General features: G+C 44.5%; 1 protein-coding gene across 3 annotated transcripts in view; it reads left to right on the top strand.

Annotated features, from left to right (window-relative positions):
• LOC121269030 (solute carrier family 15 member 2-like) overlaps positions 1-25203 on the top strand; it is a 169856-nt gene that overhangs the window by 53726 nt on the left and 90927 nt on the right. For all 3 annotated transcript variants that reach the window (XM_041173417.1, XM_041173418.1, XM_041173416.1), the window contains 2 exons: positions 20845-20897; positions 22643-22724. In XM_041173417.1, the coding sequence (XP_041029351.1) occupies positions 20845-20897; positions 22643-22724 (135 nt within the window). The remainder of the gene's footprint in view (positions 1-20844; positions 20898-22642; positions 22725-25203) is intronic.

Genomic DNA, 25203 nt, shown 5'->3' with positions numbered 1-25203 from the left:
ACACGGGGAAGAATTTTCCCACCGTTGGGGGGGGGAAGTGCAGGAGCGCGTGTGTGCAGGTACGCTTCCGATCGGCATCCCACTTAAGGTTGGACAGGCAGGTCCATTAATTACTTGAATTAGTTTTTCAATGGCCTCAATTGGCCATTGACAGGTCGGTGGGCGCACAGCTGATTCGGCTGAGCCCCCGCCGAACTGAAAATTGAAATGGCGCGGGGTGACGTTGGGAGTTCCGCCCTACATCATCCCGTGTCATTTTACGCGTCGGTGAATGGGCCCCGCCCCCTGCTCGCCGACCTCAATTCCTGGCCATGGAAACAGTGGACATCACTTGCCCCAGGCTTCAGTCCCTCTCCCTCATGCTGCCCCATTATCATAAAACCTAGGACTACTCCCTCTGCTCTCCAGCTGTAGCCTCCTGCCACCCAATTCCCGTTTCTCGCCAACTGCCCAGTCATTTTAGTCAGGGAATCAGTGTGGAAAGTTAATGAATTGTTAATATTGGGCGGAGCTGCTTTGGGATGGGCCAGCCCCTCGCTAGACCTTGTACCTGTCCAAGAGTTAAAATCCAGCCCTATTTCCCTGCCTCCCTGCATAGGACTCGGGCTGCTAGCAGAGCTGGGGGAGGCCAGAGTGGTTATCACAGAGGGATTCTATCTGGCTGTGCCCCTCTTAATGTCACTGTGCAACAAAGATGCTCTTTGTTTGCCTATAATTGAGGCTAATTGAGAGTATTTAAAACACAAACCCCAAATCACAAATCTACCATCACTGGAGAGGCCAAGTTAGTTAAACAGCAGTGCCGTCCTGAGGTGATTTATGGAACTGAAAAATCAGGTGGAATTTAATGCCCTCCCTCGAGGCGTATTTGCTTGTTGGAGGAGCATATAGTTGGGTGGGCGGGTACCAAGTGGGGACCCATAGTGCCTTCCCACCTCTGCCCTGATTAAGTCCGAAGCGGGCAGGCTTATGGATAGCCTTCCTGCCCCACAGCCATTTGAGACCTTTAAGTAGGCAATGACTTGCCAACTTAGGGGCAGAGACACAAGGAACAAGGGAAGAGGAGAAAGAGAGGAAGAGCAATAGTGGTAGGAAACTCAATATTGAGGGGTACAGATAGTCATTTCTGCGGCTGCAGATGTGACTCCAGGATGATGTGTTGGCTCCCTGGTGCCAGGGTCAAGGATGTCACTGAACAGCTGCAAGGCATTCTGAAGGGGGAAGGTGAACAGTCAGAGATTGTGGTTCATATTGGACCAGCGACATAGGTAGAAAGATGGATGAGATCCTGCAACAAGAATTTAGGGAACCAGGTAGCAGATTGAAAAGCAGGAACTCAAAGGTTGTAATCTCTAGATTACTCTCTGTGCCACGTACTAGTGAGGAAAGGAATAGGCGGGTAGAGCAGATGATTGCATGGTTGAAGAGTTGGTGCAGGAGGGCTTTAGATTCCTGGATCACTGGGTCCATTTCTGGGGAAGGTGGGACCTGTATCTGTCCGACGGGTTGCACCTGAACTGGAATGGGAGCAACACTCTTGTGGGGGGGGGGGGGGGTTTGCTAGTGCTGTTGGTGGGGGTTTAAAATAATTTGGCAGGGGGATGGGATATGGAGTGGAGGTATAGTAGGGGGTGATGTACAGACAAGTATAGAAGAAAAACCATATCAGTCTGGAATGCAGAGTGTATATAGTCAAACTAAGGGAAAAGGGAGCATGGCAAGGCTGTATGGCATTTATTTTAATGCAAGGAGTCTTGTGAGTAAGGCAGACGAGTTGAGGGGGGAATATGATATTGTTGCTATCGTGGGAACATGGTTGAGGGAGGGACAGGACTGGTAGTTCAATATTCTGGAGTATACAATCTTCATGTGAGATGGGGTGGGGGAGTGTAAAAGAGGGGGTGGTGTTGCAATTTTGATCAAGGAGTCAGTTACTGCAATAAGGAGGGATGATATCTTAGAATGTTCCTCAAATGAGTAGAAATTAAAAACAAAAAGGGGGCAATCACATTGCTGGGAGTGTACTATAGGCCCCAAGACAGTCAGGGAGAGATAGAAGGGCAGATATGTAGGCAAATCTCAGAGAAGTGTAATTATAATAGGGTAATAATAGTAGGAGATCCAACTTCCCCAATATTAACTGGGATAGTCTTAGTGTGAAAGGCTTAGAGGGGGTGGAGTTCTTAAAATGTATCCAGGAGAACTTTTTAAACTATCATGTAGAAAGTCCTACAAGAGAGGGCGCAATACTGGACCTAATTTTAGGGAACAAAGCCAGGCAAGTGGTAGAAATGTCAGTGGGGAAGCATTTCGGTGATAGTGACCATAACTCTGTAAGATTTAAGGTAGTTATGGAAAAAGACAAAGATGGACTGGAAATAAAGGTCCTGAATTGGGGGGAGGCCGATTTTAATATCAGACAGGATCTGGCCAAAGTGGACTGGGAGCAGCTACTTGTAGGAAAATCTACAAAAGAGCAAGCGGGAGTCATTCAGAAAGGAAATAGTGAGAGTGCAGGGCCAACATGTTCCTGTAAAGGTGAAGGGTGGGACCAATAAGTCCAGAGAACCCTGGATGTCGAGGAATGTACATGATTGGATAGGGAAAAAAAGAGAATCTTATGGTAGAAACTGAGGCCTCAAAACAGCGGTAGCCCTAGAGGAGTCTAGAAAGTGCAAGGGGTTACTTAAAAAAGAAATTAGGAGAGCGAAGAGGGGACATGAAGAAACATTGGTGGGTAAAATAAAGGAAAATCGAAAGCCGTTTTATAAGTACATTAGGGCAAGAGGTAACCAGGGAAAGAGTACAGCCTATTAGGGACTAAAGTGGCAATCTATGTGAGGAGCCTGAAGACATAGGTGAGGTTTTAACTTATTACTTTGCATCTGTATTGACTATAGAGAAGGACGATGTAGGTATGGAAATCAGGGAGGGGGAACTGTGATATACTTGAACAAATTAGCATTCAGAGGGAAAACATGTTAGTGGTTTTAGTGGGTTTAAAAGTGGATAAATCCCCAGGCCCAGATGAAATGTATCCCAGGCTGCTGTGGGAGGCAAGGGAGGAGATTGCAGGGGCCCTGACATTAATTTTCAAATCCTCTCTGGTCACAGGAGAGGTACCAGAGGACTGGAGGAGGACAGCTAATGTGGTACCATTTTTAAAGAAGGGTGGTAGGGATAAACCAGTGAACTATAGGCCAGTGAGTCTAACATCATTGGTAGGGAAACTTTGGAAAAAACTTTGAGGGACAGAATTAACCTCCACTTGGAGAGGCAAGGATTAATCAAGGATAGTCAGCATGTCAGAGGGAGGACATGGCTAACAAATTTGATTGAATTTTTCAAGGAGGTGACTAGGTGTGTAGATGAGGGTAGAGTGCAGTTGATGTAGTCCACACGGACTTTAGTAAAGCTTTTGACAAGGTCATATATGGGAGACTAGTCAAGAAGCTAAGAGCCCATAGGATCCAGGGCAATTTGGCAAATTGGATCCAAAATTGGCTTAGTGGCAGGAGGCAAAGGGTGATAGTCGAAAGATGTTTTTGTGACTGGAAGCATGTGTCCAGCGGTGTACCGCAGGGTTTGGTGCTGGGTCCCTTGCTGTTTGCAGTGTACACCAATGACCTAGACATGTATGTAGGAGGCATGATCAGTAAGTTCTCAGATGACTCGAAAATTGGTGGTGTGGTAAATAGTGAGGAGGAAAGCCTTAGAATACAGGACGATATAGACGGGCTGGTCAGATGGGCAGAACAGTGGCAAATGGAATCTAATCCTGAAAAGTGTGAGGGGATGCATTTTGGAAGGACTAACAAGGCAAGGAAGTGCATGGTGAATGGTAGGACCCTAGGAAGTACAGAGGATCAGAGGGATCTTGGTGTGCATAGATCCTTGAAGGCAGCAGGACAGGTAGATAAGGTGGTTAAGAAGGCCTATGGGATACTTGGCTTTATTAGTCAAGACATTGAAAACAAGAGCAGGGAGGTTATGATGGAGCTGTATAAAATGTTAGTTATGCCACATCTGGTATATTGTGTGCAGTTCTGGTTGCCACACTATAGGAAGAATGTGATTACACTAGAGAGGGGACAGAGGAGATTCACCAGGATGCTGCCTGGGCTGGAGTGTTTCAGCTATGAAGAGAGACTAGATAGGCTGGGGGTGTTTTCCTTAGAGCAGAGAAGGCTGAGGGGGGACCTGATTGAGGTGTACAAAATTAAGAGGGCATAGAAAGGGCGGATAGGAAGAAACTTTTCTTCTTAATGGAGGGGTCAATAATCAGAAGTAAGGAGATTTAAAGGGGATTTGAGGAAAAATGTTTTCACCCAGAGGATGGAAGGTATCTGGAATTCACTGCTAGTAAGGGTGGTAGGGGCAGGAATCCTCACAACAATTAAGAAGTATTTAGATGAACACTTGAAACACCATAGCACACAAGTCTATGGGCCAAGTGCTGGAAAAAGTGATTAAAGTTGATAGGGGCATGATGACTGGCAAGGACACGATGGGCCAAAGGGCCGCTTTCCATGCTGTAAAACTCTATGACTCCAGTGCCCACAAAAGGGTCTCATTCCACCACCGCTGGTATTCACTAAATGGCAGGTGGGGCACTCACCATGTGGCTTGTTACACATGTCAGTTAGAATATCCTTAGGTACTTCTTGCTCACTAACCATCTCCCTCCTGAACACAGACCTCCTAACTACCTACTGATCAAGGCTGTTCTTGGTCTGAAATCTTAGGAAGCTAGTTATTGTTCCAAAACTCCTCTGGTTGCATTAGGCCCCCTCTGCCCTCTCAGGTGAGTGTATAAGATCCTACAGCACTACCTGAAAAAGAGCACCTGGAAGGACAAGGGCAGCAGGAGCATGAAAACAGTATCACATGTAAGTTCCCCTCCAAGCATTCTGCTCCACACCATCCTGACTTGGAACTATATCACCATTGTTTTGCGGTCGCAGGGACAAAATTTGGGAATTCCCTCCCTCACATGTTTGTGGGTGTATCTGCACCACACGAACTACAGCAATTCAAGAAAACCTAGAAACATAGAAAATAGGAGAAGGAGTAGATTATTAGGCCCTTCGAGCCTGCTCCACCAATCAATATGTTCATGGCTGATCCTCTGTCTCAGTGCCATACTCCCGCTCTCTCCCAGCACCCCTTGACGCCTTTAGAGTCTAGAAATCTATTTCTTTCTTAAATATAGTCAGTGACTTGGCATTCACAGTCTTCTGTGGTAGAGAATTCCACAGGTTCACCACCCTCTGAGTGAAGAAGTTTCTCCTCATCTCAGTCCTAAATGACCTACCTCGTATTCTGAGATTGTGACCCCTTGCTCTAGAACCCCCAGCCAGAGGAAACATCATCCCTGCATCCAGTCTGTACAGCCCTGTCAGAACTTTATATGTTTTGATGAGATCCCCTCTCATTCTTCTGAACTCCAGTGAATACAGGCTTAGTCAAACCAATCTCTCCTCATACAACAATCCTGCCATCCCAGGAATCAGTCTGGTGAACCTTCGCTGCGCTCTCTTTATGGCAAGTATATCCTTTCTTAGGTACGAAGACCAAAGCTGCACATGATACTCCAGATGTGGTCTCACCAATGTCCTGTACAGCTGCAGTAAGTCATCCTTGCTCCTGTATTCAAGTCCTCTTGCAATGAAGGCCAACATGCCATTTACTTCCTTAACTGCTTGCTGCACCTGCATGCTTGCTTTCAGTGATTGGTGTACAAGGACACCCAGGTCCCTTTGTACATCAACATTTCCCAATCTATCACCATTTAAATAATAATCTGCCATTCTGTTTTTCCTACCAAAGTGGATAATTTCACACTTATCCATGTAATACTGCATCTGCTATATATTTGCCCACTCACTCAACCCATCTAAATCATCTTGAAGCCTCGTAACATCTTCCTCACCACTCACATTCCCACCAAGTTTTGTGTTGTCAGCAAACTTGGAAATACTGCATTTGGTTCCCTCATCCAAATCATTGATATATTTAGTAAATAGCTGGGGCCCAAGCACTGATCCCTATGGTATCCCATTAGTCACCACCTGCTACTTCAAAAGGACCTATTTATTCCTACTCCCTGTTTTCTGTCTACTAACCAATTCTCAACCCATGTCGATATATTACCCCCAATCCCATGTGCTTTAATTTTACACACTAACCTCTTATGTGGGACTTTATCAAGAGCTTTCTGAAAATCCAAATACACTACATCCACTGGTTCTCCCTTATCTATTCTGCTAGTTATGTCCTCAAGAAACTCCATTAGGTTTGTCAAACATGATTTACCTTTCATAGATCCATGTTGACTTTGTCTAATCCTGTTGATATTTTCCAAGTGTCCTGTTATCGCATCCTTTATAATAGGCCCTAGCATTTTTCCTACTACTGATGTTAAGCTAACCGGTCTGTAATTCACTGTTTTCTCCCTCCCTCCTTCTTTAAATAGTGGGGTTAAATTTTCCGCCCTCCAATCTGCTGGGACTGCTCCAGAATCTATAGAATTTTGGAAGATGACAACCATCACATCCACTATTTCCATGGCCACCTCCTTTAGTATCCTGGGATATAGATTATCAGGCCCTAGGAATTTATTGGCTTTCAGTCCCATTAAATTCTCCTGCACTATTTTTTTAGTAAGACTAATTTCCTTCAATTCCTCCTTCTCACTAGACCCTTGTTTCCCTACAATTTCTGGCTAGTTATTTGTGTCTCCCTTCATGAAGTAATTGTTTAATTTCTCTGCATTCTTAAGGGCAATTCGGGATGGGCCATAAATGCCGGCCTTACCAGTGTCACCCACACCCCAAGAAAGCATAGAAAATTGTCAATGAGTGAGACAATAAGGCCAATGAGGCAGGAAATAAAAGCAGGATGATTTCTGGGTGATAAATTCAAGCTTTACATGTAGAAAGCCCACCGAAATTAGGAGGGAGGGTTGGGGAGCTAGTCTGATAAAATTCACCCCTTTCTATTAACTGTGGCTGATTTCCTTCCCACCCCTATGGCTGGGAAGCAGCCTGTAATTATTGTAGGGTGTTGAATACCATTTGGTAAGTCCTAATGAAGTCTTCATTGTGTTAAGTAAGTTGATTGTATGTATTTGTTAACTACAAGAACTATGTACATAGATACAGTAAAGGTTTCAAGCCAGGATCTGGCATGTGCACACAGCTCTGTCCAACACGAGACTGACCCCTAGGTGTGGGTCATGTGTTCTCTTACATCACTCCCAGAGTCATCTGGGTGGATGGCCCCAGGGTGTGCACCTGCTGATCCTCCTCCCGATGGGTGCTTGAGGGCCTCTGTCTGACTCCTTGCGGAGAAGGGGTAGCTGGAGTGAGATCGAGCTGCCCCGCACTTCTCTCATGTACACACTGTTGGAGGCCAACTATGGCATCAGCGATGAAGTTCAGCCCATGCAGCAGTGCAGGAGCGATGTCCTGGTCCAAGGTCTCCATGACGACCGCCATCCTGCTAGTGTTGACCTTGGTGTTTTGGCATGCTGGCGCTATCACCTCAGCCTGAAGGCGGACAGACTCCTCCATCGTGCCTTGCAATCTGAGGAGTGCAGTGGGCATCCCTTCCTGATGTTCCCAAGCTTGCCTTTGCAGCTCTAGCAACTGTGACATGACCGAGTCCAGAGGCTCGTCAACTGAATTGGACTCAGCAACGTTCTAGCCTCCAGCAGCCCTCCGAGTGCCGGACACCTGGGAAGTCTTGGCCTCCGCCTGCTGTGGATCAGACAGTGCGATGTGCTCACCAGATTGTCATCCCGAGGCTACTCTAAAGCTAGGTCCCACCGAGATGTGTGTTTCTGCGCTGGTGGAGGGTGTGGGTGAGCGCTGTGATGGGTCTTCAATGAAGGTGCCTTCAGGTTCCTCTTCAGGGGTTTCTTTGGGGCTTGATTGGAGGCCCTGGGTCATGGACTCTGCCAGCTGTTCCCCAGATGTGCCTGTGAAAGCAAGGAGAGATAATTAGTGCATATCACTTACAGCATGGTTGTTTGATCAATGTTGCACTGCAGGACCCTCACTTGGTAGAACAGCGCCGACCTCACCATCAGCACAGGACCGGTCTAGCTCCTCACCAGCCAGCTGGATAGCTCTGCTTTCAAATTATGTGAGGACCTTGATTTTAGGCATTCCTCCACCAGTCTATGACCTCTCCATTTTGTTGTGCGCCAGCTTGTCCTGCTTGAACAGAGATGGAGAGAGTGTAAGCAGGACACCAGCCAAGCCAGATTCTAAGTATGTCTGGCATGTGTGGGTGGTGAGTGGTCCCACGGATGGGATGAGGACAATGAAGTTGTATATGAGAGAGTGAATGGTGATGTCCTTTGAACTGACAGTGAGTGAGATCCCTGTGGATGTGTGATGGACTTGTGAGTTTGTGAGTTGAGAATGATGAGAAGACTCTGGTGGAATGGAGATCATTCATCCTTTTTTGGCACTGCGTGGCTGTCCTCTGTTGCAGGGCATTGGCGCTGACCATTGCTGCCACCACTTCCCATGCTGGATTAATGATGTTGATCCCCATCGTGTTGACAGAGAGGGGGTAGAGGACAGCACTGTGTCCAAAAGGTGATTGAGGGATGCGTTATTAAAATGGGGAGGCTGCAGTCTTTTTGCCTTTTGGGGCCAAGTCTTTTTTGCAGCAGTTCTGGGCTGGAAGCAATGAGAGGTGTGTGCGTGGCTGCACTTTAAATACGGTGCCCAGCGTGATGAAGCGGTGAGGTGATGGTGTGGCGGGCAAATGAGAACCTGCCTGCCATTGAAACGGTGTGTTTCCCGGGAATGCATGATTGATGAGGTGGGATTGGGATGATACGGTGTGAAAAGCCACCATTGTGGCCGATGGGTAAAACATTCTTTTTCCCGCCCACTTCCGCACTTAGTGCAATTGTGGGGTGATTCCTTCCTATGATTCTATGATCCCATCTTTAACTTCTTTAGTTAGTTTCTTGCAGAGTCTTTCTTTCTCTGTAGAATAGATCTTTGTTGAGAGTCATGAAATATATATAACTTGAGTAGTGCTGAAAAAAAAGACATGTCAAAGCTTTTCATCTTGCACTCATCAGGATAGTTCACTAGAATACCAATATAAGGGGAAAACAACAATTTATACTGTATGTGAAAAGGGTGATGTTTGGTTGGCAAGTGGACTCTTATTGGTGGAGGTATTGCCATGGAGAATGCACCAGTGATGGTGACTGACAGTTAATTGCTAAGCATTGTTTGAAATTTAAACCAGGCAGCTTGACCCTGATTGGTCAAAGCATTTCCCTGAGGAATGTGTCAGTGAATGGCTGTAACTTATTTTGTTCAGCTGAAACAGGTGCAATGTGTGTACATGTTCTTTCTGTCTGCAAAGACGAGGGCCCCGTGTATTAATATATGTAGCTCCCAGTACATGGAAATGTGCCACACTGCAAGCCCGACTGACAATGTTATATTGATTGTCAGCATAATTCTTAGCACACTGAGGATTATTTAACAAATGTTGTCCAGTCATGGAATCGCATCTAATGTTAAGACATTGTGTTTGGAGTTTTACAAGGATGGGCTGGTTGCATATGGCTTGTACCTTGCCTGTTGCAAACAGCGGCTGGGGCATACTGTTTGATATGATCCACTAGTCTTTGGGACGTATGGCCTACATACCAAGCATAACATTTGCATTGAAATTCATATACCACATTACTCATTTGTGTGATAGGCAGGACGTCTTACTGGCTTGACAGCAGCATCCTGTTAGTGGTGAATGCCACTCATGTTGCTACTGCATAGTAAAAATGTGAAACAGCTAGCTTCACCTGTTTCCAAAATTTTTGAGACACCTTGCCCTTCGAGGTTAATCCGAGGTAGACCAGGCAGTTTTCAGGACCGAAGGACCATTCATGAGTTTGCATGATATACAGCATGAAATGATCTGATCAGGGTGGCCATTATCCTGCAGGATGCCTTTGATGCCCCTATTTCAGCATCGAGCAAATGGTTCAGGCCCTATTTACAAGGTTGCTGATAAGACCAACCTTATAGTGGAACTGTAAGAATCCCAACGCATGTATTGACCAGTGAAGGTAGGCTTGTGGTAGACCGTGGTAAAGAATCCCGTGGCAGATTTCTCAACTAGTACGTCAAGGATGGAGAGTTCATCTGACTGCTCCATTTCAAAGGTGAATTTGAGTGCAGAATGAAGTCAATTAAGGCATGCAGGGAAATTATTACATGCAGCTGCGGATTTAAATATAGTGAATGTATCATCCACGTATCGGAAAAATGCGAGGGGTAGGACGTTAGGTGTCATTCCATCGAAGACACGTTTCTCATGGAACCCAACAAAGATGCTTGTGAGAGCTCGGCTACAGGTGATCCCATGGCTACGCCATCTATTTGGGCATGCTTGGTGTCATTAAAACTGAATTCAATTGCACAAGTTGCCGAGTTCATAAGTTTAATGAACACTGATTCATGCAATGATGGCGGGTCTAGATCACCATGATATAGTGTTGCAGTGTAAGTATGGCTTCCTCAAGAGGAACATTGGTGAATAGTCTAGCAATGTCAAATGAGCACGTGGACACAGTGTTGCTATCGATGTGCAAGTCCTGTCTGGTCTTCTCAAAAGTAAAGGATTCCTTCACTGTGTATGTGGAAAGCTTGCTCAAAACTGGTTGTAATGATTCTCCCAATTATTTGGCCAATTCATGTTGTGCAGAACCGGTCATAGATAAGATAGGTTGCAAAGGGACATCACTTTTGTGTGTCTTGGGCAGCCCATACATACGCAGATGCAGCAAATCGTGAGGATGAACCTTGTCATATATATCATGTGGTAGCTCATTGCTCTTACACAAATCCAGCAAGTGTTTTTTTTTAGCTTACTTACGAATAAGGCTATCCAGTCATGTTGAGTGGCAAATCTAATGGATATGAATTTGGGCCCATCATTAAGAATGGCATGCATTTTGTTGATATAGTCAAGCTTGTTGAGGATGACTATTCCTGTCCCTTTGTCAAGTTTACCATGTGCACATCCAGGTTGGTCTTAAGGCCTTGCAACGCTGTAAGGCATTTGTGTTGTGAAAGTCAGACAGGTCATTCAGAATCCTGTAATATGCGTGCGCTAGATCAGCTAGGCGCACTTTCAAGGATTCATATTTATATATGATATATATGGATATATTTATATTTATGGAGATATATATATATATATATATTGGCAAAGACTCCTCCAACCCCATCAAGCCCCTACCTCCCCTCTTCTTTGCATTCAGGGAGTGATGTTCTGGAGCTGAGTGCTTGCTAACCTACTTTTTATCCTGGTTTCCAAATCCATCCATGGCCTCACCTCTTCCCATCTCTTAATCTCTTCCAGTCACACAACTCTCCAAGATATGTGCACTCATCTAATTCATACCCCTTGAGCATCCCCCATTTTAACTGCTTCACAATTGGTGGCTGTGCCATTAGCTGTCTAGGACCTAAGCTCTGGAACTTTTTCCTAAACCTTTCTACCTCTTTGTCTCTCTTTCCTTTAAAACGTTCCTTACAACCTTTCTCTTTGACCAAGCTTTTTGTCATCCTCCCTAATGTCTTGGGCAGCCCATACATACGTGGACGCAGCAAACCGTGAGGATGAACCCTGTCACTTACTTTTGATGTCCTTATGTGGCTCAGTGCCCAATTTCAATTTATGCTTCTATTGATCAAACCAGAAGGTTGCCAAGAACTAGGAGCTAAATGCCCCTTCAGAAAGAGGTGCCACTGATATACAGTAACAAAAAACCAAAACCTTTAAGGAATCTTTGTGAATCAGCTTAAAGTCACATTCCCAGGGTTGATTGTGGAGACTAAACCCCACCCTGATGTCCACCGGTTGTAATACCTCAAGTGTATTGGCAGACATCGCTCCCTCTCTCGGGACATCCAAGGCAGGCAGCCAGGCTGAGTGACCACGTCGATTGTTTGCAGCCTAGACCTGTTGATAGCCACCTTTAGCCACACCCAGGAACACTCCAATTAAGAAGTCTTTGATCTGCCCGCTCCATTCCACACCATGTGGCCAAATATCAGGTGCAAAGGGCTGAATTGCAGCCAGAAATTGAGGGGCAACCCCCTCAGATTATGCAGTAGGGGCTGCAACCTCCCCCACTCTTCATAGGTGTGAAACATTAACTCCTCCAGGCCGCAGAAATTACAGCAGCCTTGGAGTCCATGAATTGATTTAATAATCTACTGCATGGGACCACCACATTTAACACTCCTCTGAAGCACCTTGGGGCATTTTACTCTGTTAAAGGCACAATATAAATTCAAGCTCTTTTATTGTTCTTAGCCTTATCCTGAGTCTTAACTATACTCAACAATGCAGTTTCCACAACCCTTTGGGACATTTTCCTCTCCTCAGTCCTAAATGACCGGCACTTTATCCTGCGACTGTGCCCCAGTATTCTAGATTTCCCAGCCAAGGCAAACAACATCCCAGTGTCTACCCCAAGTCCCTTATCGTTGGCTGTGCAGCCCTGTGCTGCACTACCTTGGTGAGGGTGTAATTCAGTGTGCAGAGCAGTAGAGGGCAGGGCAGTCAGAGCAATGTGGCTACCACCAGACAACACTATCTTTCAATCAATTCAGGATTGCCCTGTTTGATTTTTGTTTGTCTTACCCTCCTCCTTGCTGAAATTTCCCTTGGGGCCTGGCACGTCCCCCATTATTCAAGTGGACAGTGACTTATGGAAGGGCTGTTCAACCCTGGTGGGGCAGTCATGAGGTGCTTTGGAAGGGGACCTCATCTGGGAGGCTTTAAAATCAGCCCAGGGTCCTGCTCCGGATTAATATCCAGTGACAGCTGTTGTTGTTATTGTTATTGTTGATTATGTTGGGACACACATCTGGGTGGACAGTGGGCAAGAATGGTATCAGGCTTGGATGTGATACCCCCACTGTTAAATAGCCACCTGTACTGAGGTACAGGGGGGTTGGCAGTAAGAGTAAAAAGAATGGCAGAGAGAACTGTGTGGGGTACAGGAATGGGAGATGAGAAGAGTAATACTATAAATGGACTGCATTCCATTCTGGGTGGGGGACCTCAATGCCCATCACCAAGAGTGGCTCGGTAGCACCCCTACAGACCAAGCTGGCCGAGTCCTAAAGAACATAGATACTAGACTGGGTCTGCAGCAGGTAGTGAGGGAACCAACAAGAGGGAAAAACATATTCGATCTCATTCTCACCAATCTGCCTACTGCAGATGCATCTGTCCATGACAGTATCAGCAGCAGTGACCACTGCACAGTACTTGTGGAGACAAAGTCCCATCTTCACATTGAGGATATCCTTCATTGTGTTGTGTGTCACTACCACTGTGCTCAATAGGATAGGTTTAGAAAAAATCTAGCAACTCAAGACTGGGCATCCATGAGGCGCTATGGGCCATCAGCAGCAGCAGAATTGTGCTCGACCACAACCTATAGTCTCATGGCCCACAGGATTACTTACATGCCAAACAGCATAAGCAGCAAGTGATAGTCATAGCTAAGCGATTCCATGACCAATGGATCGGATCTAAACTCTGCAGTTCTGCCACAATCAGTTGTGAACGGTGGTGGATAATTAAGCAATTCACTGGATGAGGAAGCTCCACAAAAATATCCTCATCCTCAATGATGGGGGAGCCCAGCACATCAGTACAAAAGATAAGGCTGAAGCATTTGCAACAACCTTCAGCCAGCAGTGCCGAGTGGATGATTCATCTTGGCCTCCTATGGGAGGTCCCCAGCATCACAGATGCCACTCAATATCCTGGCTTGGAACTATATTGCCATTCCTTCACTGTCGCTGTGTCAAAATCCTGGAACTACCTTCCCAATAGCACCGTGGGTATACCTACACCACATGGACTTTAGCAGTTCAAGAAGGCAGCTCACCACCACCTTCACAAGGGCAATTAGGAATGGGAAAAAATGCTGGGCTAGCCAGTGATGCCCACATTCCATCAATGAGTTTAAAAAAAATTATGACTTAGTGTCCAGTGTGCAGCTTCCAGCGCACTGAGGGAGGACAGGTCAATAATACTATATTAATACAATAATAGCCTTTATTACAAAGTGATTGGAGTATATGAGTAAGGAACTCTTACTACAATTGTACAGGCTTTGGTGAGATCACACCTGGAGTACAGTTTTGGTTACCAAAGAACATAAGAAATAGGACAGGAGTAGATCATGCAGCCTAGTGAGCCTGCTCTGCCATTCAATACCATCATGTTTGATCTTCTGCCTTAACCCCACTTTCTTATCTACTCTACATATCCATTTACTCCCTGAGAGACCAAAAATCTATCTATTCCAGCCTTAAACATACGCAATAATGCAGCACGCATGACCCTCTGGGGTATTCTCATCTTAGTCCTAAATGATTGGCACCTTATCCTGAAACTGTGCCTCAATATTCTAGATTCCCCAGTGAGGGCAAACAAACTCTTATTGTCTATCCTGTAAGCCCCTTCAGAATCCTATACATTTCAATGAGATCATCTCTCATTCTTCTAAACACCAGGGAGTATAGTTCCAACTTACTCAGTCTCTCATCGTAGATCAATCCTCTCATCACAACAATCAACCTAGTGGAACTTTGCTGTGCCTGTTCCAATGTAAGTAAAACATTTCTTAAATATGGAGAGCAAAACTGTTCAAAGCCCTTCAGGTGTGATCTCAGCAAACTCCTATAGAATTATAGCATGACTTTCTTATTCTCGTATTTCACGCCCCTTGCAATAAAGGCCAAATGCCATTTGATTTCCTAATTGCTTACTGCACGTTAACTTTCTGTGTTTTTTATAAGTATCTCTTTACAAATTTCACACTTTACAAAAATATCCTGCTTTTCTATTTTTATTACCAAATTGATCAACATCACAATTCCCCGCACTATACTCCATCTGCTGCCTTGTTCTCCACTCACTAAACTTGTCTGTATCTCTTTGCAGCCTTTGTGTCCTCTTCACAGCTTACATTTCCACCCAGTTTTGTATCGTCGGCAAACTTAGATACATAACTCTCTGAATCTTTGTCTAAGTCATTAATAAAGATTGTAAATAGCTGAGGCCCCAGCACTGATCCAACTTGAAAATGCCTCATTTGTCCCCAGTCTTTGCTTCCTGTCCATTAACCAATCCTCTATCCATGCTAATATATTATGCCTGACCCCATAAGCTCTTATCTTGTGTATTAAGTTTTTGTGTGCCATCTTATTGAATACTTTTGGAAATTCAAGTGCTGGTTCCTCTTTATGTACCATACCAGGAACACCCTCAAAAAACTCTAATAGATTTGTCAAACATGGTTGATTCTGGTCATACTATGATTTTCCATGTGCATTACTGAGACTTACATAATCATGGATTCCACTGGGACTGTTCTAGAATCTAGCGTATTTTGGAAAACCAGTGCATCTGCTATCTCTGCAGCCATCTCTTTTACAACCCTAAGATATTAGATCATCAGGTCTTGGGGAGGGGGAGTGTTGAGATGGAGAAGGGAAGTGGCGAGATGGGGTGGGGGAGGCAGGAAATAGTGAAGGAGAGGGGGGAGATGGTGAGGTGGAAGGGGGAGGGGGGAGGGGAAGGGAGGAGGGCTTTTAGTCCATTAAATTTCTCCAAATCTTTTTTTGTGCTAATATTAATTATTTAAAGTTCCTCACTCTTGTTAACTGCTTGGATACCCTCTATTTCTGGTGTGAAGGATATACTTGCCTTAGAGGGCGTGCAATGAAAGTTCATTAGTCTTGTTCCTGGGATGAGGGGGTGAATGAATGATGGCCCCTGTACTCCCTGCTTTGTCTATGTCTGCCTGAGTGATTAAGGCTACTGTTCTGACTTATACTGCGCAAAGTAATTGAAAGGAAATGAGGTGGCTAGAACTGGACTGGGATTGTGGAGGGTCAGAGTTCTGAGCTGATATTAGTCTGGAAACCACTTAACATGGATACTATGAGAAGCTGAGGGGATGAGAGAGGGTTACTGTCAGGAGCCGGAGCTGATGCTGGAGAGTGGCTTGGGCTTTACTTCAGGCTGAGCTCCTCCATTAACTCATGGCCCAATGATTCAAATAGAAAAATTATTAAATTTTCACAAATGATTTTTTTAACAGGTACAGCAGTTTTTTTGATAAGCTTGTTGAAAAGCAGCAGAGTTGATTTATGAAGTATGTGCGTGTACGATTACATATGCTCAGCCTGACTTGGCAAAGGACGGCATTGGAAAGTGGCTTAAATGTGCACAGCTCCTCATTATCAGAAAGAGAACCTTAAAAAAGATTTAAAACATTCCAGTCTTCAAATTGCACATTTCTGACCATTCAATCTTTAAAGATGGCTGTTGACAGCTGAAGGCTGTTACTCAGCCCTATAAAGACAGCCTATCCCATAGTATATTTTGATGTTATTGTTCTGAGGGATCTGGCATTGGATGGAAAAGAAAGACTTGCATTTATATGTGTTTTTATCACCTTAGAACGTCCTAAAGAGCTCTACAGCCAATGAAGTGTAGTTACTGTTGTAATAGAGAGAAATATGGCAGCTACTTTCCACATGGCAAGCTCTTAAAAACAGCAATGTGATAAATTACCAGATTATCTGCTTATTATTGATGTTGATTGAAGGATAAATATTGGCTAGGACACTTAGGATAATTCTCCTGCTCTTCTTCAAATAGTGCCATGGGATCTTTTACAACTACTTGACAGTGAAGACTGAGACTTGTTTAAACGTCTCATCTGAGAGACAGCACCCCCAACAGTGCAGCACTCCCTCAGTCCTGCACTGGATTGTCAATCTAGATTACGTGTTCAGGTTCCTGGAGTGGAATTTGAACTGATAGCTTTCTGAATCAGAGGAAAGAATTATGGCCAGGATATTGCTGTCGGCGTGCTGGGGCGGGCCCAACACGCCAACGTGCAAATTGACACATGCTGACATCGGGCGTGCAATCCAATGTCATGGCGCGTCATTTAGATATCTCGTTCGGCGGGCACACGCTGGAGGCGTCTGCGTGCCCGCCGAACTGTCAAAGGCCTATTAAGGCCATTAGGAAATTAATTTAGATAATTACTAGCGCTGCCCGTCCAACCTTAAGGTTGTCGGGCGGGCAAAGAGACCAGGCGACCTTTGCGTTTTTCAGGAAACCTCATCCACGGGCAGGATGAGGTTTTCTGAAGGTTTAGTAAAATCAACAAATAAATTATTCTAAATTGACAAAGTGTCCCAGCTCATGTGACACTGTCACACAAGGGGACAGGTCTAAATAATTTTTCTCTTTCTTTACTAAAAAATTTCAACATGTACTTAATCTCCCTGAGACAGCTCTGTGCTGGGCCTTAATTGGCCCGCCCACGTAAAATGGCGGCGCGCAGCCGATCGTGGGCAGCAACTGGCCACACACCGGCCTCTGCTCGCTCCCGCCTAGCTATAGGTAAGTTTCTGGTCTATATCAACTGAGCTGTGGCTGGTGCTGAAATTATGTTTTGTGTATATGATTTATATCACAGAGCTGTATTGAAGGTGCTAAACCCATCCTGAGAGTGATTAAACTACTGGCCTTAGCAGGCAAAGGTCACCTCTGACACTCAATGTTGGTGCAATCTGTGCCGGAGGTTTTGAGCACAGCTAACATTGTACCTTTGTTTAAAAATGGAGTGAAGGATAGACTGAATAATTATGAGCCAGTCAACCTAATGTCAGTGGTGGGCAAATTATTGGAATCAATTCTGAGAGACAGGATAAACTGTCACTTAGAAAGGCCCGGAGTAATCAAGAATAGTCAGCATGGATTTGCTAAGGGAAGATCGTGTCTGACTAACTTGATTGAATTTTTTAAGGAGATAACAAGGAGGATTAATGAGGGTGGTGCAGTTGATGTGGTCTACATGGATTTTAGCGAGGCTTTTGACAAGGGCCCACATGGTAAACTGGTTAAAAAAATAAAAGCCCATGGGATCCAGGGGAATGTAGAAAGCTGGATACAAAATTGGCCCAGTAGCAGAAAACAAAGGATAATGGTTGACCGGTGTTTTTGCAACTGGAAGGCTATTTCTAGCGGGGTTCCGCAGGGCTCAGTACCAGGTCCCCTGTTTTTTGCGGAATATATTAATGATTTGGGCTTAAATGTAGGGGGCATGATAGAGAAGTTTGAGAAAATATTGGCCACATGGTTGATAGTAAAGAAGGAACCTATGGACTGCAGGAAGATATCAATGGACTGGTCAGGTGGGCAGAAAAGTGGCAAATGGAATTCAATCTAGAGAAGTGTGAGATGATGCAATTGGGAAGATCAGACAAGGCAAAGGAGTACACAGGGGAGGTGAATGGTGAAGTGGTATTGTCAATGGACTAGTAATCCAGAGAATCAGGATAATTCTCAGGGGACTTGGGTTCAAATCCCACCACAGCAGGTGGTGGAATTTGAATTCAATAAAAAATTGGAATTAAAAGTTTAATGATGACCATGAAATCATTGTTGTTAAAAACCCATCTTGTTTACTAATGCCCTTTAGGGAAGGGTTATGAAGACTGTGTGGTTGACTCTTAACTGCCCTCTGAGAAGGCCGAGCAAGCCACTCAGTTGTATAAAACCACTACAAAGTCACAACAAGGAATGACCTAGGCACTGGAAATGACAATGGCAAACTCAACCCAGTTAACCCTGCAAAGTCCTCCTTTGGCTAGTGCCAAAATTGGCTGTAAAGCATTTTGCGACATTCTGATGTCGTGAAAGGTGCTACATAAATACAAGTCTTTCTTTCTAGCTAATGATCTTCATTTGGAACTTATTCCTCAGAATTTGATTAATGGGTTCCCACAATGTTGGGTGCATTAATGACTTAAATGGGATAGAAATCCACATATCGAAAGCTGCTAATGACATCAAGATGAGCAGCAGTGTAGCTGGAAGCATAAGATTACAAAGAGCTATTGGCCTGATCTTCCAGGAAATGACAATCATTGTTGGATCATCCGCTTGAACTTTTCCACACCTAAATGCTGCTCTGCATTTCTTGCTGGGGTTCTGAGACTGGTTCCTCCAGGAATGCAGAGTGCAGTGTCCATCAGAGAACTCACTCACAGCACTGTAGAGTCACGGTTAAGACAAAGCAAGCCACCTTTTTATGGCACCAGCTCCTGTATGGTAAGTTTAAATGTCCAGTGTGAATGTTAGTGAATGGGTAAGTGGATAAATGTTCATAAATGGGTAGGGTGGTAGGCTGGGTAGCCTAAGTGGGTGAGGTGGCAGGTAGGTAGGGTGGCAGAGGGTCGGGTAGTAGGTGAGCCGGGTGGCAGGTGGATTGGTCAGTGTGAATAATTCAGTCCCACGGAACTGGTTGAAGTCTCTGACTTTAGCTCAGAATTGGAGACATTCACAGTGGGTCTTGGGACTTCTGTGGGGTCCCAATGTGCATTTTGGGTTTAACGTCCAGTCTCCGACAATCCAGAGACCAGAAGATCTGGGCCAATGATAGATTAAATGAATGGGCAAAATTGTCACAAATGGATTTCAACGTGAAGTCTACTTTGGGACTAAAATGTATACAACTGTGAAGTTTCTAAATGATGAGAAACTAGAAAAAATGGAGGTTCATAGAGATTTCAGGGTCCAGGTTCATAGATCATTAAATAGTTATGTACAGGCACAGAACATAATTAAAAGGGCTATTGGAATGCTGGCCTTTCTAGAGAGCTAGAATGCGATGGGATTGAAGTCATGCTACAGCCACACAAAGCCCCGGTGAGACCACATATGGAGTACTGTGAGCAGTTCTGGGCATCATACATTAGCAACCATATCATGCTTTTGGAGAGAGTGTACCATAGATTTACCAGAGTGATACCTGGACTCCAAGGATTTAGTTATGAGGTGAGATTACACAAACTAGGGTTGTATTCCTTGGTATTTAGAAGGTTAAAGGGTTATGAGATTGAAGTTTTCAAGGTATTAAGGGGAACAGATAGGGTAGAGAGAGAGAGAGAGAGAGAGAAATTATCCCTGCTGCTAGGGGCATAGTTTAAAAATTAGACGAGTAAAATTAGGAAACACTTCTACATGGAAAGAGTGGTAGAAGTTTGGAACTCTCGTCTGAAAATGGCAAATGATGCTGGATCAATTGTTAATTTTAAAGCTGAAATAGATAATTTTTTGTTAACCAGAGGTAATAAGGCATAGAGACAATGGGGGAATATATGGAGTTATGTTGAAGCTCCGTATGATCTCATTGAATGGTGGAACAGGCATTTGTTTGCGGGGGTGGTGGGGGTGGGTGGGGGGTGGGGTGGGGGGTCGGGGGGGGGGGATGTGGGGGGAAGGTGGGGTTGGTGGTACTGCTGTTAAATGGCCCACTCCTGTCCCTTTGTTCCTATGTTCCACTGCTTGATTAGCCTTAGGGTGGAATACTTCTTACTCCCAATTTCCTTCCATTGGATTTCATCCTTCCACCACAGGGGACATTGTTTGGATCAATTCCTTTCATAATGCAGACAATTTCAGTTTCAGTTTGGTTGTCACAAATGAAAATTCATGACCTTTCTTTGAAGTTTAAGGGGTACGTTTTGGGAACACTAGAGTGAAAATAACTTCCCTTAGATTCGCAAGTCTGGGGTCATCCTGATTATTCTTCATTATACATTCTCAATACTGATGATATCTTCTTGTGATGTCGTTGGCTCACTCACTAGCAAAGCCCTAGTCTATTAAGTAAAGCTCCACACACACTGTAGTATCTCACTGTCCTGTAACCCATTAGCATCTTTGTGCCTCTTGTTTCAGCTTCAAAGCCGGAGTCACCCAAAGTGTGCGGACGAGCCTGGGGAAGGTTGCTGGTGAGTCTGGGTTATGTGCTGGGGTGGGGGTGAGTTGCTGGTGAGCTGGCTTTCTATCTGTGCATACTGTCTCGTATAACTTGACTCTGTAGATGAGGTTGAATGCATTAATGTAAATGGAATTATTGCGAACTTGATCTTCACCTTAACGAGTGATTCACCTGTATCAGGGAAATTTCATTGTTAACAAAGTTTCACGATAAGAGGGAGACTTCACTTTAATGATCTGTAATTGTTTACTTTTTAAAACTCCCCTCCCTAGGGACCTGACTGTGACAGTAGATCAGGACCATGATCATGGACACTTTCAAACACATGGGCATTCTGCCTGTGTGAGTACAGCCAGACTATTTGACCATGGATGCCCTCAAAGCTTAGCCCAATCCTGTCTCCATGTAACATTCACACAGGATAATGATCTGGATCAGGCACACTTGATCACTGTCCAGCTAATAGGGAGGCCATATGTGACATTTCTACTGGGGCCCTGACTGGTACTCAAACCTGTGATTTGAGTGAGGTTGAGATCAGGTTGCGCTGTGATATCCCACCATAGCTGAACATTCAGTATCGAGGCCAGGGGTCTACAACCTGTGTCTCCAGGGCCACAGCTCATTTATGGCTCCCAACCTTTTCTAAGTGGATCATATGAGCATGAAAATGCCTAAAACAAATTAAGCTAAGAAAAGTAAGAGCTGATCATTATGCTGCAATTTACAGTTTTGAATAATTATTTTAACAAAAAACATGATCATGCTCTAGATAAACCTGTTTGAGCGGTATAGCTACACAATAGTTACAGAGATTCAAGGAAAGACCATTATTATTTTTACTATAGTTGAGATGATAAATTATTTGAATGTACTGTTAGAAGCCTTTTAGGTCTTGTGGTGCAGTGGATAGTGTCCTGCTTCTGAGCCAGAAGCTCTGGGTTCAAGTCCCACCCCCGGACCTGATGGTCTAGGGAGGTGCACTCATAACTTGACCAAACAGGTTGATTATCAACCTGAAAATCCTTCCATTACACGCCAGTCGGAGGTGGTAAGAGCGGGAGAGAATCCGTTCTTACCGAATAATCCCGAACCAAAATCCTGGTCAGCCATATGGCGGAAAGAAAATTGGAGCCTCTGCCATAACTCTCCACAGCTCCAGACTACAACATGTATTTTTAAAAGTGCATGTGGTCACAGCAATTCAGACTCTCTGAGTGAACTGTAACACATTAAAAGCTTTTTATTAAAATCATGAGAATCGATAGCTGAAAAAATGGTCTTAATTCTACAAATCTTAAGTTAAAGTTTGTGTTAAGGATGACTCTACTGACAAAATTATAGTTAGAAAAGTCAAAAAAATGTTACATTTCATAGTCAGGTCTATTTCAATTTCTATTTTTCCTACTGATACACAAATTCAATATTTCTTATATTATGCATTCTACCAGAGTCAGTTGGCAATTTGCCAAGTGTTTGGTGTAAAAATGTCAAATTTTGATTTTGTGTCTCGCAATAGCTTTTATATTAGATGATTTAAAAAAAATAGGTTTGCTGACCCCTAGTCTAGCTTGATGTGGGATGACTCTGGTGTGCTAATGGAGGACACCTGCTGGCAATGAATCTCTACTTCAGGACACAGGAGAGAAAATTGGGAAATAAGGATGGACACTAAAGGCCCCTGTTTAGGAATAGGCTTGGTCCAATTAAAATGTTGGTTCCAGACTCAGCTTTAATTGTTGTTTTTTTTTCCAGAAAATCTTCGATTTGTCTTATGCTGCTGTCTTCACTGTGATTACTGAATTCTTTGAAAAACTTACTTACTTTGGGGTACGAGGTAAAGGAAAATTTTTATAAATATCTGGGATTAAGTGTTGTTCCCTACATATTCCAGGGGCCATAGATTGTTTCCTAAGGATCCTAGAGGTCTTCTCAAAATATCTTAGAATCGGAGAGTCATTCCATAAATATGTTTGGCTAAGAGGGTTTCACTATTCAGGGGTAAGAAGGCTTTTAATAAATATCCAGAAATTAGTGGGTCATTGCCAAAACATCATAACTTACAGCCAATGTCCCAGACTCCTCCATCACAGACCCTGGGTATGTTTTGTACATCAGCAGGACCAACCCACCAGAGGTGGGGGCGGCACCGTGGTATGCAGTCGGGAGGCAGTGGCCCTGGGAGTCCTCAACATTGACTCCAGACCCCATGAAGTCGCATGGCATCAGGTCAAACCTGGGCAAGGAAACCTGCTGATTAGCACATACCATCTTCCCTCAGCTGATGAATCAGTACTCCTCCATGTTGAGCACCACTTGGAAGAAGCAGTGAGGATAGCAATGTACTCTGGGTGGGGACTTCAATATCCATCACCAAAAGTGACATGACAGCACCAATACTGATCAAACTGGCAGAGCCCTAAAGGACAGAGCTGGCAGTCTGGGCCTGTGGCAGGTGGCGAGAGAATTAACATGAATCAACCTACATGACCCCATCCTCACTAGTCTTCCTATCACAGATACATCTGCCCTTGATAGTATTGGTTGGAGTGACCACCACATAGTCCTTGTGGAAATGAAGCTCCATCTTTGCGCTGAGGACATTTGTGGCAATAACACTTTGCTAACTGGGACAGATTCAGAACAGATTTAGCAGTTCAAAATTGGGCATCCACGAGGTGCTGTACGCCATCAACATCGGCAGAATTGTATTCAACCTGATGGCTCAGCATATCTCCTCCACCCTACCAATACCCTGAAGCCTGGGACCAACCCTAGTTCAATAAGAAAGGTAGGGGCACATTGGAGGATTGGTACCAGCCTTACTTAAATATGAAGTGCCAACCTGGTGAAGCCAAAACATGGGACTAAATGCATGCTAAACAGTGGAAGCAGCATGCTATAAACAGAACTAAGCAATCCCACAACCAATAGATCAGATAGAAGCTCTGCAGGCCTGCCACATCCTGTCGTAAAAGATGGTGGATGCTTAAGCAACTAACTAGAGGAGGGGTCTCTACAAATATCCCCGTCTTCAATGATGAGGGTCCACTATGTCAGTGCAAAAGAAGGGGCTTGAAGCATTTGCAACTAACTTCAGTCATATTGCCAAGTAGATGATCCTCCTGAGTTTCCCAGCATCACAGATGCCATTCTTCAGCTATTTCGAGTCACTACATGTGATATCAAGAAATGGCTGAAGGCACTGGAGATTCAGGAGGCTTTGGGTCCTGACAACATTCCAGCAATAGTACTGAAGATGTGTGCTCCAAACTTGCCACACCCTTAACCAAGCTGTTCAAGTACATTTACTACACTAGCTTCCATTCGGCAATGTGGAAAATTGCCCAGTATGTCCTATCCATAAAAAGGAGGACAAATCCAACCTTGCCAATTACCACCCCATCAGTTTACTCTCGATCATCAGCAAAGTGATAGAAAGGGTCATGACAGTGCTATCAAGTGGCACTTACTCAGCAATAACCTGCCCATCAATGCTCAGTTTAGGTTCCACCAGGACAACTTGGCTCCAGACCTCATTACAGCCTCGGTTCAAATATGGACAGAAGATCTGAATTGGATAACTGAAGTAAAAGTCACTACCCTTGATGTTAAGGCATCAGTTCACTGGGAGTGGCATCAAGGAACCTTGGAAAACTGAAGTAAATGGGAATGGGGGAAGACGCTCTTTTGGTTGGAGTCATGCCTAGCAGAAAGGAAAATGGTGAGCCCAGGACAACACTGCAGGAGTTCCTCAGGGTAGTATCCCAGGCCCTATCATCTTTAGCTGCTTCATCAATGCCCTAATGGCAGAAGTGGGGATAGGAACATAGGAAATAGGAGCAGGAGTAGGCCATTCATCCCATTGAGCCAGTTCGCCATTCAATTAGATCATGGCTCATCTTCTACCTCAATGCCATTTTCCCCTCACTATCCCCATATCCCTTGATATCTTTACTGTCTGGAAATCTATCGATCTCTGTCTTGAACATACTCAATGACTGAGCCTCCGCAGCCCTCTGGGGTAGAGAATTCCAAACATTTTCTATCCTCTGAGTAAACAAATTCCTCCTCATCTCTGTCTAAATGGCCTACCTCTTATTCTGAGACTCTGACCCCTGATTCTAGAAACCCCAGCTAGGGGATATCTCCTTTCTGCATCTACCTTGACCAGCCCTGTAAGAATTTTGTATGTTTCAATGAGATCACCTTGCATTCTTCTGAACTTGAGAGAATTCAGGCCCAGTCTCCTCAATCTCTCCTCATAAGACAATCACGCCATCCCAGGAATCAGTCTGGTGAACCTTTGTTGCACT

Source organism: Carcharodon carcharias, chromosome 23 (genome assembly GCF_017639515.1).
Source record: "Carcharodon carcharias isolate sCarCar2 chromosome 23, sCarCar2.pri, whole genome shotgun sequence".
In the NCBI taxonomy this organism is placed as follows: Eukaryota; Metazoa; Chordata; class Chondrichthyes; order Lamniformes; family Lamnidae; genus Carcharodon; species Carcharodon carcharias.
Note: the sequence above shows the minus strand (reverse complement) of the source record. Positions and strands in the feature narration are given on the sequence as shown.